Source organism: Leopardus geoffroyi, chromosome C1, assembly GCF_018350155.1.
Source record: "Leopardus geoffroyi isolate Oge1 chromosome C1, O.geoffroyi_Oge1_pat1.0, whole genome shotgun sequence".
Lineage (NCBI taxonomy): Eukaryota > Metazoa > Chordata > Mammalia > Carnivora > Felidae > Leopardus > Leopardus geoffroyi.
This window is the reverse complement of record NC_059328.1, coordinates 124,901,884-124,914,438: the sequence shown is the minus strand read 5'-3', so window position 1 is coordinate 124,914,438 and position 12,555 is coordinate 124,901,884. Positions and strand designations below refer to the sequence as shown.

Below are 12,555 nucleotides of genomic sequence, written 5' to 3'. Positions count from 1 at the left end.
CGCCACCCAGGCGCCCCTGGTAGATGTTTTTTTCTAGGAGACCAAAGGGGGGAAAAACCCAAACTAATTAGACTATGTTTTTATATAAAGAGATAAAGGGAAACGGACATGTTTCATCATTGCAAACAGTATGCTCAGTGAATATATAAAGCATTCTATATAGTTCACAAGTAGTGTTTTCAGGGGCACCTGGATGGCTCAGTTGGTTAAGCATCTGTCTCTTGATTTTGGCTCAGGTCATGATCTCAGTTTGTGGGATTGAACCCCACATTGGGCTCTGTACTGACAGTGAGGAGCCTGCTTGGGATTCTCTCTGTCCCTCCTCCACTCATGTGTGCGCGCGCACTCTCTGTCTTTCTCTCTCTCACTCTCAATAAATAAATAAATATTTCGGGGTGCCTGGGTGGCTCAGTCAGTTAAGCATCCGACTTTGCCTCAGATCATGATCTCACCATTCATGAGTTTGAGCCCCGCATCGGGCTTTGTCCTGACAGCTGCAGCCTGGAGCCTGCTTCAGATTCAGGGTCTCCCTCTCTCTCTGCCCCTTGCCTCAAATAAATAGACAGTAAAAATAAATAAATACTAAATCTTTTTAAAGTAGTGTTTTTACTAGGAAGTAATTATAATAAGACCAGTGTAATCAAGACCTGTATTGTCTACTTTATTCTTACTCTTCTAAGGTCAGCAGCATCATTGGCTTACTTATTTTTATATGGTAAAATATGTGTACCACAGTGTAGATGACCATGAAATTTAGCTTTCATCTGTGAATAAGAGGGCTTTTATGCTAACTTTGTAGAAGTCAAATTATCTGTTTATAGAATGATCCAAATTTATGGAGAAAATATTTATCTATGAGGAACTCTGCATGTAAGTCACAGATGCATTGACTCCTAGAACTGAGAGGGATCAGGGATTATTTTGTCAAAAATCTTTTCTGCAAAGAGAAATATAATCCAAATTCCAGTGACTATTGTAATGAGGCTTTATTTGTCTTTGTGTGTCTACATGTGCAGGAATACATGGACTCCAATAAATATATTGAGCATCTTCTAACTCAGCTCGAGGAACAACACAGAAGTCTATGGAGGTGAGTGAAATCCATGCCTTTAACTTAGAGCAGGCCTGATAGCTTCGGTGTTGATCACAGAGTCAGGGAGTTGGTAAACTGTTTCTTCTTACACTTGATGTCAAAATCACCTTTGGAAGCAAAAATCACCAGAGGGTCCTTAGAGAATTTTATACCTTTAATGAAAGTAAAGCAATAGTGCCAAAAGTTGTGCTTAAGTCAAGGACCTGCTCAAATCATGACACTTTGTCAAGGTCAGGAAATTAATTTGTCCAAGGCCACACAGCAAACTTACATTGTGGAAGCTAGAACCCAAATTCTCTCACCCTTGCCTCTTAAAGAGTGAGTTTTCCTGTAATTAAAAAGTTGAATACAGCTGCTTAAAATGTCTGCTTTTCTTCATATGAAAGGAGGATATTTTAAGAATGCTATTCTATAGGCCTCTCATGTTTAGTTTTTTGTTCTTCCTGGTGGGCTCTGATTCTTGATAAAGAAAATTATGGGAGAACATTGGTATAGGTAATTTGGAAAAAAAAAAAAAGGTTAATATCATAAAAGGCATATTTCCAAGATACTTAGTCCCTGGGGCCTCTTGGAAATTGAGGCTGATCAAAATGGTTATGATGTTATTTTCTATGTGGTCATGCTCTGCATAGGTGCTCTTATGGAATCTGCCTTTGCTTTTCCTAAATTCCTATGGCTCCTGTTATCTGGAATAAATATGCTAGTGCTGAATCACATGATGCCTCCCATAGTGCCAGAATTGTTTAATGTAATTAGCTTTTTCTCCCCAGGGTCAGTAAGCCCCTGAAGTCCTTTATTTCTTATCTCTTGGCAGCATGGGTGGGGGAGAGTACTCTCTCTGTATACAGAGATGGCTGGTAAATATTTGCTAACCCTGTGGCTTTCTTGTCCAATCTCATCCAAATGTATCACCATTGGTCTCTGTACTAGGCTCTTCTGCCCTTTCTTCATGCATCTTGTAACAAATCCTAATAACCCTGAAATTTGTCTTCTCTGACGGACTGTAGTTCTTAGGCAAAGTGCCTAATAATTTCATTTGTTCCGTGCTTAATATCAGTTTCCCTGCTTAAGAACAGATCTGTGCTTAAAGTAACAGTCTATTTCGGTGCATGGAAAAAGTTCTCGTAGGATACAACAAAAGAAAATATTTTTTGAGTCTGCTTGCTGCTAACAGACATACAAGTTAATTTTATATAACTGTGATATTTGTTAGATATGTTTTTTAGAGCTATAACCTGGTATCGATAAAGTTTTCTTTTGTTAACCAGTGTATTGTATTAATAAAACTGGCAACAGTGTGTTTATAGTTATGTATCTTTTGGCTTATATTTCCCATAGATCTCTTCCAAGGTGTAAAAGTTATTTAAATGAATTATAAATTTTATTCCAATTATTTATAAAGGATATTTGGTTTTCCCTATCTTTTTAAAGAAAAATATACACAAAAAAAGATGAACACCACCTGATGAAACAAATTAGAGTTTAATTTGGTCAGTAAGTATGTCTTAAATACATCATTGGGAAGAAGTTATGATTTCATGGGTTTTGAACCAAAAAAACCTGCATGGAAAAGAATGTTTTCCTGCTTTGATAAGATAGCTGATAAAAAACCTTTTGGTCTTCTTGGATAGGATTAAATGAAAATCCAATTTCAGGCATAGACTTAACCTAACATAAAGGAAGAGCTCAGAATTTTGTGTGCAATCACTTCTATTTTCCTTCAGAAATAGAATAATTGCTGCTGGAGAAGTAGAGCCTTATATATAGTGGCAGAGGATCTAATAAAAAGGCTTCATTTGAATAACAATAAAGGGCAATGGCATTTGAATAGTCAGAATAACTACCTGAGAGAAGATGGGAATGGGTAGTATTGAAAAGAAAATGAAAACCAATAATAGCAGATTTATATACTATTTATTGAATCATGAAATTATACTTGGTTATATTTTATAAGCAGATCTTGATTGACTTAAAGTGGTAGGCTTTCTGATGGTTATTACAATATCATAACTGCAACTGTAGCCAAATTGTTTTTGGGTGAGGGATATGCCAGTGACAGTGAACAAGGTGGGAAATTCTTTCTGGTTATGATTAAATTTTAAAAATACTTTCTTGACTTAGGGTAAAATCGGTGATGTGCAGAATATCATAAGAATAGCATGTCATGTCTCAAGCACACTTAAACAAATGTCCCCATAAGTCAGTATAAACTTTTTCTGATTTTTATTATGTTTTTGATTTGTAACTGCTATAATTTTCATGAAGTGGGCTATTATCATTGCTGCTGATATTAATTGATGGCCTCCCATTTATACTTCAACCTACATATAACATAGACAAATCTTGAATGCTTAGATGTTCTAACAATAATTGTAGTCAGCATTAATTGATGGCTATAGTGTTTGAGTATTGATCAAAAGCATGATAGACACATGGCATACTGTTGCTATTTGGCTAATGATAAAAAAATGGGACCCAGTGAAGATTGATACAAGATGGGATACAAAAATTAAGTCTTTGCTTATTTTTATAGAAGGGCCCACTAGTCTTTAATAGATTGTCATTGTTTCTTATAGCATAAAACATCTGCTGTGACACAGATATATTGTCATAATCATACTCTCAAGATAACTAGTTATTTTGGGGGCCCTGTTTAGTATTCTACTGAAATAGACCTATAATCTGTCTCTGGTTTTCAAATTGCAAAGAAATTTGAAGTTTAAATATAGCTGTCTAGCAATGAGCTGTCATTTAGCTCAGAAAAGACATTTTTTGACACTAACAGAAAACTTGTGTGAATTCATCTGACTAGGTAGAGTCAGAATTTAAAATCCAGTGTAAGATCTGACCACAAGTCTGGGTTGACTTAGTTTGCTCTGTACCTCCCTGCTTGATGAAGAAAAATCAACATTCCTGGTGACAATTGGCTTACTAGATGTTGAAGTGGGATGTTAAATTTCTGCATGTTCATTTGTTTTAATGTGGCAGATTAAGAATAGCATAAGAAGGTTCTTTGACAATTAAGTTTTTAATGTTTTTATTTATTTTTGAGACAGAGAGAGACAGAGCATGAGCAGGGGAGGGGCAGAGAGAGGGGGAGACACAGAATCTGAGGCAGGCTCCAGGCTCTGAGCTGTCAGCAGAGAGGCCTATGCGGAGCTTGAACTCACAGACTGTGAGATCATGACCTGAGCTGAAGTCAGACACTTAACGGACTGAGCCACCCAGGTGCCCCGTCACTTAATGATTTTTGTATCATCTGCTGCCATTTCTGATTTGGCTAAATATATTTGACTGACAAGAGAGATTATAAGAAAACGACTACTGAGAATGTCTTTCTTGTAACATTTGATAGAAACCTTTATCCATTCGCAGCTTCAAATTAAGAGTTGAGAACAAACACAAACAGTTGGGAGATACAAATTGAATTCATGAATATTTATGGTGTTAATAACTCTTTCATGTCACATATAAAATTAAGTGTGGAAAATGGAAGCAGCATGATTATACAAAAGGAAAGAGGACCAGAAGTTTTGGAGGCTTGGACTCTAGGCCTGGCCTTCCCAAACTGGCCATGGGGTGTCCTCTCTGGAATAATTTTCCTTTTCTGTAGGAAGAAGCTATCAGTAAAGCTAGTTTTTAAGATTACTGAACACTGAGATTATTTGAAATACATGATGGTTAAAATAATACATTTATGCAATATTTACAGATACATGTTTAACCTTATTTTTCTCTAATTATACAGATGGATCACTTTGTAGCATTTAATACATATATATCATAGAAAGCTTTCAGGAGCATAAGTTAGAAATCAGTAAAATAACAGAGATGCCTAACAGCTTGCTGGTAACTTCACCAGATGATATCAAAGTGTTCACCTCAGATTTTCATAGATTGACTTGGAGACAGTGTTATCAGTAGTCTGTACGTAAAGAATAAGGTCTGCATGGCCAACATTAAATGACAAGATCTGGTGAATGCAAAGTGCCACCTGCTAGCCTACAGATCCCAGATCAGAGTCCCATTTGAACATGCTGTATCTATGCTAGAGTCTCAGTCAGTGCACTGTAGACATTTGGGGCCAGACCATTATCTTGGGAGGGGGGTAAAAGTAAGGTTGTCTTGTGCATTATAAGTAATCTAACATCATGTCTTGCTTCTACCTACCACATACCAGTACCTCCCTCTCCCCCCCTGTATTGTGACAGCCAAAAATGTCTGCAGACATTTTCTACATGTTTCCCAGAGGTCAGAATCCTCTTTCCTTCCTGTTGAGAACCTGTGATCTAAATGATCCATGAACATTTTCTTAATCCCATTCCAAGAAAAATGAAAACCCCGGGTAAATGTTCAGATTTTTATAAATGGGTTCCTCTGTGTCCAAATTTGAAATATATTAGGTAAAACCAAGTTTTAAAATTGTTTGAATTCTAGAATTTCTCAGAGCAATTTAAATGGCTAACATGTGCTATGAGTTTCAAAAATAGAGTATAAAAGAGAACTTTGACTTCTTAAAAAAAATCCTATTTTTATTGCAGTATTTTTTCTGATCAAAATTCCAAGAAACATATTTTGGGAAATAGTGATCTATCCAGTTCAGTCACCAAATATACAGAATATACAGAAATATATACAGAATATGCAGAAATATATACGGAAACATGGTTATAACAATTTCTTCCCTCTTCCTATAATTCACTGCTACTGGGATGGGTACTGTAATTAAAGGTCCTCTAATAGTGTGAAGAGTGCAGGTTATTAGTAAGAGGGGAATGTAAATATAGGAAAAATGCAATTTCTAATTCATCATCATTTTCCTGAGGAGCAGCCCAAGCCTCAGCACCAAATTCCAAGAATCTGAACAACTATTGATCATTGGCTGTGTTGGCCCTAGTAAAGCATTTAACTCCTGCTTCCTCAAGGAGGAAATGTGAAATGTGATGGTTTCCTACATCATCAAGGGAAGTAAGATATCTAATTGAAAATGATGTATAGATCCCTGATTGATATAAAAGTCACTGAGACCTGTCTCATCCAATGATAAAATTAAAATTAGTGTACCCAAACTTGAAAAAAAAATTATTGAAGTATAGCTGACATACAATGTTACTAGTCTCAGGTATACAACATAGTGATCAACATATCTATACATCACAAAATGCTCACCTCCATAGCTATAGTTACATTGGTCCCCATACAACATTATTGCGATGTTACTGACTATAATCCCTATGCTGTACTTGATATCTCCTTGACTTATTTATTTTATAAATGAAGTTTGTACCTCTTGATCCATTTACCTTTAAACTTTTTCGCCTATCTTCCATCCCCTCTGACAACTATCTTCTTGTTCTTTGTATGAGTCTGTTTCTATTTTGTTTCTTTTTTTCTTTTCTTTTTTTTTTTAGATTCTACGCATGAGTGAAATCATATGGTATTTGTCTTTCTCTGACTTTTCAGTTGGCATAACATTCTCTAAGTCTATCCATGTTGGTACAAATGGGCAAGATTTCATTATTTTTTTGTGGCTGAGTAATATTCCAGTGTGTGTGTGTGTGTGTGTGTGTGTGTGTGTAAAATCATACATTATTTATCAGTGGCAACTTAAGGTGCTTCCATATCTTCACTCTTGTAGATAATGGTGCAGTAAGCATGGAGGTGCATATGGCTTTTTGGATTAGTGTTTTTGTTTTCTTTTGGTAAATACCCAGTAGTAGAATTACTGGACCATATGGTATTTCCATATTTATTGTTTTGGGGAACCTCTATTCTGTTATCCACAGTGTTTTCACCAATTTACATTCCTACCAACTTCATGAAGGTTCCCTTTTCTAAGTTATCACCAAAATGTGTTAGTTCTTTCTGACTTTAGCCATTCTGACATGTATGAGGTGATATCTCATTATGGGTTTGACTTGCATTTCCCTGATGAATAGTGATGTTGAGCATCTTCTCGTGTGTCTCTTGACCATCTGTGTTTCTTCTTTGGAAAAATGTCTCTTTAGGTCTTCTGCCCATGTTTAATTGAATTATTTATGGTTTTTGATGTTGAGTTATATACATTTTAAAAAATATATTTTGAATAGTAACCCATTATCAGATATATCATTTGCAAATATCTTCTCCTGTTCAATAGGTGGCTTTTTTTGTTTTGTTTTGTGGGTGGTTTCCTTTGCTATACCACAGCTTTTTACTTTGGTAATCTTAGTAGTTTATTTTTGCTTTTGTTTCCCTTGCATGAAGAGGCATAACCATAAAAGTATTGTAAAGGCTGGTGTCCAAGAGATTACTGCCTGTGTTTTCTTAATAGAGGTTTATGGTTCAGGTCTCAGATTGAGGTCTTTAAACCATTTTATTTTCGTGCACAACATAAGAAAGTGGTCCAGTTTCATTCTTATGCATGGATGTGTCTAGTTTTCCTAGCACCATTTATTGAAGAGATTGTATATTGCCTCCTTCGACATGGATTAATTGACCACATATTCATGTATTTACTTCTGGGCTCTCTGTCATGGTCCATTGATCTGTGTATCTCTTTTTGTGCCAGAACCATATTGTTTTGGGTACCACAACTCTGTAGTGTATCTTAAAATCTGAGATTGTGGTACAGGTTTGTTCTTTCTCAAGATGGCTTTGGCTATTCAGGGTCTTTTTTGTTTCCAAAATTCTTTAAAATAGACTTTTGCTTTCTCGCTTATCTGTGATTCTTATGCTAAGTTAAGAGATAAGAAAAAAAATGGACAAAAAGTATTTCATTCTCATGTTTCAAAATGTTGCTTATCTAAGTGTGAACACTCAAATGAAATGATCCATATTTCAAACACTCATTGATGGTCTTCCTAATTTCAATGTCTTTATACATTTTTGGGTGGAGATAATTGGCACAAGTGCCTGCAGTTCACTTCAGCTCTGATCTCAATTTCTGTAAAATGTGAGTGATGTTACAACTGCTTATAGAGAGGCTGCATACTCTTACTCTGTTCCTGAGAAAAGAAAATGCTTTCTTCATGGGTTACCTAGAAATTGACTTATAGTTGTAAACTGGAAGTAAGAAGAAGAAGCACATATGCCCTGAGAAAAGTCCAGCCCAGAGCTCTTGGAGATTTACCTTCTGCATATCTTGGATTTTAAAATCAAATTATCCAGGCATCTTAAGAATTAGCCCATCTCTCTCCTCATGGGGTTAATTTATGTAGACTAAGGAGATGCCGAGTATTAAACAGGTTGCCTTTGCTGTAATCATAGACTTCCACTGGGAGATCTTAATTGGCAACAAGTAAAACTGCTCTGCATGAATTCTTAATGGTGGACACCAAATAAAATAAGAACTGTGATTTGTTTTCTAAATCCCTTCAGGAGAAAAAGAGTCTATCTCCGGGGGATAAAATGTGCAGCAAACAGAGAGAGCTCAGTGCTCTCTAATAGCAATAAAAGCTCTGAAAGCAAACCTCATGCTATGCCAACTCAATAAGAGCACATGGTCCCCCAGCTCTGCACCTCTGTCTCACTCTGCCGGGGTCAAAGGAGACCAGGGCTAGCGTGCTTTGCATGATCTTCCCCTCCTCTCAACCCTTGGGCTGGATTTCTAAATCATAGCTGTATTATAGGGCAAGTGTAAGCACAAGGGCCACCCTGGAAACCCATCAATGTCATTTCTCAATTACCCACCAGGGGTTGTTTTAGAGATGCAGACAGTCTCAAACCCCTGCCAAGATAAGAGTATTGCCTCTAAGTCATGCCCTCTGCCCAGCATAAGGGAGAATAAATCAGAGCTCTGGAAATTGGGTATTGCCACATGCTTCACCAGTTATGTCATCCCTAGACAATGTGCAGGGGGCTGGTGGGCTGAACCATATCCCAAAGGATGCTTACTATAGCCTGATGGTGCTGCTTTAAAGGGACAAGGAAGCATTTAGGCATCTTCTAACAGCTCTGAAGACCCAGGTGAGGTGGCATTCTTGTCTCTAAGGTGACTTCTGCTCAGTAGCAGAAGGGACTAATAGAACTAAGCCCAGAAATTTAACTGAATTGACTGAACAGGAAGATTACTCAGGTTCATATCTGACCTTGTACTTGAAGATTCATCAACATTATAGTTTATTTAGGTGACCTGTATGTGGTCTACATGTTTAGCTACTAAGGGAATTGCCTAGTATTTGAACCGAGGCCTTCTGGGGCAAGGAGACATCAAAAATGCCACAGTGAAACTCTGCATCAACTTTATATACAGGATTTTCCTTCCCCCCTCCCCCTTTTTAAATAAAATTTGTCCACCCTTTAAAGGACTCTGCTACTCCAGCACAGAAGGTCTATTTAGGTCCTAACCTAATAAATAATTAAAATAGGCTATTTACAACCCTATGGGTTTTATCTCCTCTTCACTCCAAATCTTGTTTGAAAGAAAATTCACTTAAATTTATCAAGGTGATTCAATGGGCCTAGGGGGAAGAATCTGTTAAACAGGTTTTAGGAGACTGTCCTTCAGAAGTCCAGGAGTTTCCCTGAGGAGGGGCTGTTGGATCTGACTCCTGAAGAGGAGCAAATCTGAGGGCATGAGAGCAGAGGGAGAATCAGTTACTGAATAGATGTAGTTTGCACTGCCTTTAAGACTTTTGAATATAACTGTATATAAGATGATGAGAAATTCAGGTCTAGAGCTTTTTATAGTTAATAAAGCACACTATAGATGAAGGCATTAGGTGAACCCATGAAGCTATAAAATTGCCCTTCAAGACAACTGGGGAAGTATCCCCACTTGAAAGATGGATTTATGGCTGCCATGGGAAGCCCGTGTTGAATCCTGTTATACACGCAGGTCCATAGGTGATTTGAAATTAATTCTACTTCTAGCTTAAACAGGTTTATTTCCTTCAAGAAATACTCTCAAAATCCCCCCAAATATTTCAACATCAATAGGATTCAGGGGTCATCCAGAGAAATTTACTTCTATCTAATCTGAAAACATTTGGCTTAAAACACGTTTATTATCTTTAGGTCCATGCTTATTTTAATATGACGGCCAGGAACCTAGTGTGATTTATTTATCTGAAGTTAAAACAAAGAGCGCAAGCAAAAGGCATTTTGTAGATTTATTTAGGGTAATAAAGATACCAACTATTCCCTACTAAGTTGAAAGGAGAAAAACTCCAGCAGGCAACAATATAAATGACCCACTTGATCTAAATGCATGTGTTGAGGCTGAAGTACACCCACAGTAAGAAATGATGAAGTGCTTTTTTTTTGGTGGAAGAAGGAATGAAAGGGGTAATTACCCTAGCTTTCTATTTAATTTTAGTTTTAATGGAACAAAATTACTAACCTGTTAGTGCTTAAGCATACTTGTGATTTTTTTTTTTAAGGAATTGATTATTAGGTAATAACTACATATCGCTATGTGAGTAACTATGAAGTTAAAAGGAGTAATTTCCTTTTGCCTTTTTCTGCTTATCTACTCCCCCGCCCACCCCCCCCCCCCCCCCACACACACACACCTTCATTCTTTGTGAATCTTTGTACTTAGAGGGCTGGCAGCAAGCAGGGATTTCTAGAACCTCACCTCCACCCTCTTAACTCTGGGGAGAGCTATCTGGCCTCTCTGAAAAGAGGAAATGCAAACTGTAATTTTTTTCCCCCTCAGGCTTTAACTATATGGCATATTGAATACTTTTGAATTATAAATTAGAACTCATAAATAATCCAACAAAGAGCTGAGGATGGAAGTGTGCCCTAGAATCAAAGAATCAGGAATAGGTTGAAATTGTAAAGTAGTTGGTAAAGGCATACTCTGGGTATCTCAGGGCAGAAAGAACTTCTAAGATAAGAACGTCTGTTGTTAGGCTGGCTGAGGTTGGCAACCTCTGACGGGTTTCATGGCCCAGGAGCCCTCAGGAGATTGCTTTATGGAACCTGGCTGCCTTGATGATCTGGTGTTGCTCTTTACTGAATACTCACTCATGAAGTATCGTACTTGTCCTCTCTGTAGAGATAATCATAGGTTTTCACTATCTGTAACCATCTGCCTAGGAGAGAAAGACCACTCCAGTTCTCAATCCTACATTACTCCATGAACTCTGTTTTACCAATTGGGGAGATCTCCACTAATCAAGTCCAGTTAAGGAGGACAACACTTCAGCAAGAATACTCCAGACATGTACCAGTGGCTCTGTCCTCACCCTAAATGGCCACTATACCAGGTCCAACCAGGTAGTTCTCAATCATGCTTGTTTTCTGATTTCCTTGTGAGGGCCAGTTGTACCCCTAGGGTCTGTGACCCATAGAAGCAGATCTTCTCATTACTCTTGTGTCTCATAGCGCTTATTATTAAGACCTAAAACTTCAAACATGAAACTTTGTTTACCTCAAAACCACAGAGACAACTTGAAGTATTTTAGTCAACTCTGTAACTTAGTAATTCACATTTTAGACAACCTAATCACTTTTATAGCCATGGAAGGGAATAATCATGATTCAAGAAGAGAAATTATTAAGGGCTTATATGTTCTTTGGGGATGAGCTGAGCTCATTTGTAGTCCGTGCAAGAAAAAAGTCAAGAAGTCTAGTAAAAAGTCATCTGCCTGTATGGTGTACAAATGCTAAAGGGGGCACACTATTTAAAGACAATTACTCTTAGGGGGGCGCCTGGGTGGCGCAGTCGGTTAAGCGTCCGACTTCAGCCAGGTCACGATCTCGCGGTCCGTGAGTTCGAGCCCCGCGTCGGGCTCTGGGCTGGTGGCTCGGAGCCTGGAGCCTGTTTCCGATTCTGTGTCTCCCTCTCTCTCTGCCCCTCCCCCGTTCATGCTCTGTCTCTCTCTGTCCCAAAAATAAATAAACGTTGAAAAAAAAAAAAAAAAAAAAATTTTAAAGACAATTACTCTTAGAAAGTTAAAATGGGGACACTTAATAAAGAGGTGCATGTGTTATTAGTGATAAATATCACGAAGTGTGCTTGCTTTACTAGACTTTTACTTTATGCTTTTTTCAAAAGGCAGTCATACAGTGAGAAGTTTTAAGGTGTGCCATGTCTGCATGATGGGTGCACATCCTGGGTGAGGCTCTAAATTGGTATTTCTGCCCCCAGTGTTTGCTCCCTTTGTTTACCAATTTTGAGCTGCAAAGAACCTTATCAATAGAAGCAATGTAAGAATATCTTAAATTTTGAAAGAAAAGACTTAAGAGACTATGATGGGTTAAAAAAAATCTATGCTAAAAATCAAAACCTGAAATCATAAGCGTTTATTTATTTTCCACCTTGTGTAAAAGTGAGTTGCAGAAAAATGTTAGACACGTCAAGTTACTTTTAAAAACAGAATGAAGACTTGATCTAAAAGGCTAGAATGGGGTATTTGCAGAGAAGGTTGTAAGAAATTTCATGAAGATGGACATTGACTTTGAAGTCAGAGTGCAGTTGAACCTAATAGCATTGACTTAGGCTACTGAACAGAGGGTGAGTCTTCAGGGGA

The 12,555-nt window shown here is 37.5% G+C and overlaps 1 protein-coding gene across 6 annotated transcripts in view; it reads left to right on the top strand.

Moving 5' to 3' along the window:
- NCKAP5 (NCK associated protein 5) overlaps positions 1-12,555 on the top strand; it is a 976,326-nt gene that overhangs the window by 355,845 nt on the left and 607,926 nt on the right. For all 6 annotated transcript variants that reach the window (XM_045479574.1, XM_045479575.1, XM_045479573.1 and 3 more), the window contains one exon: positions 1,017-1,090. In XM_045479574.1, coding sequence (XP_045335530.1) covers positions 1,017-1,090 — 74 coding nt within the window. The remainder of the gene's footprint in view (positions 1-1,016; positions 1,091-12,555) is intronic.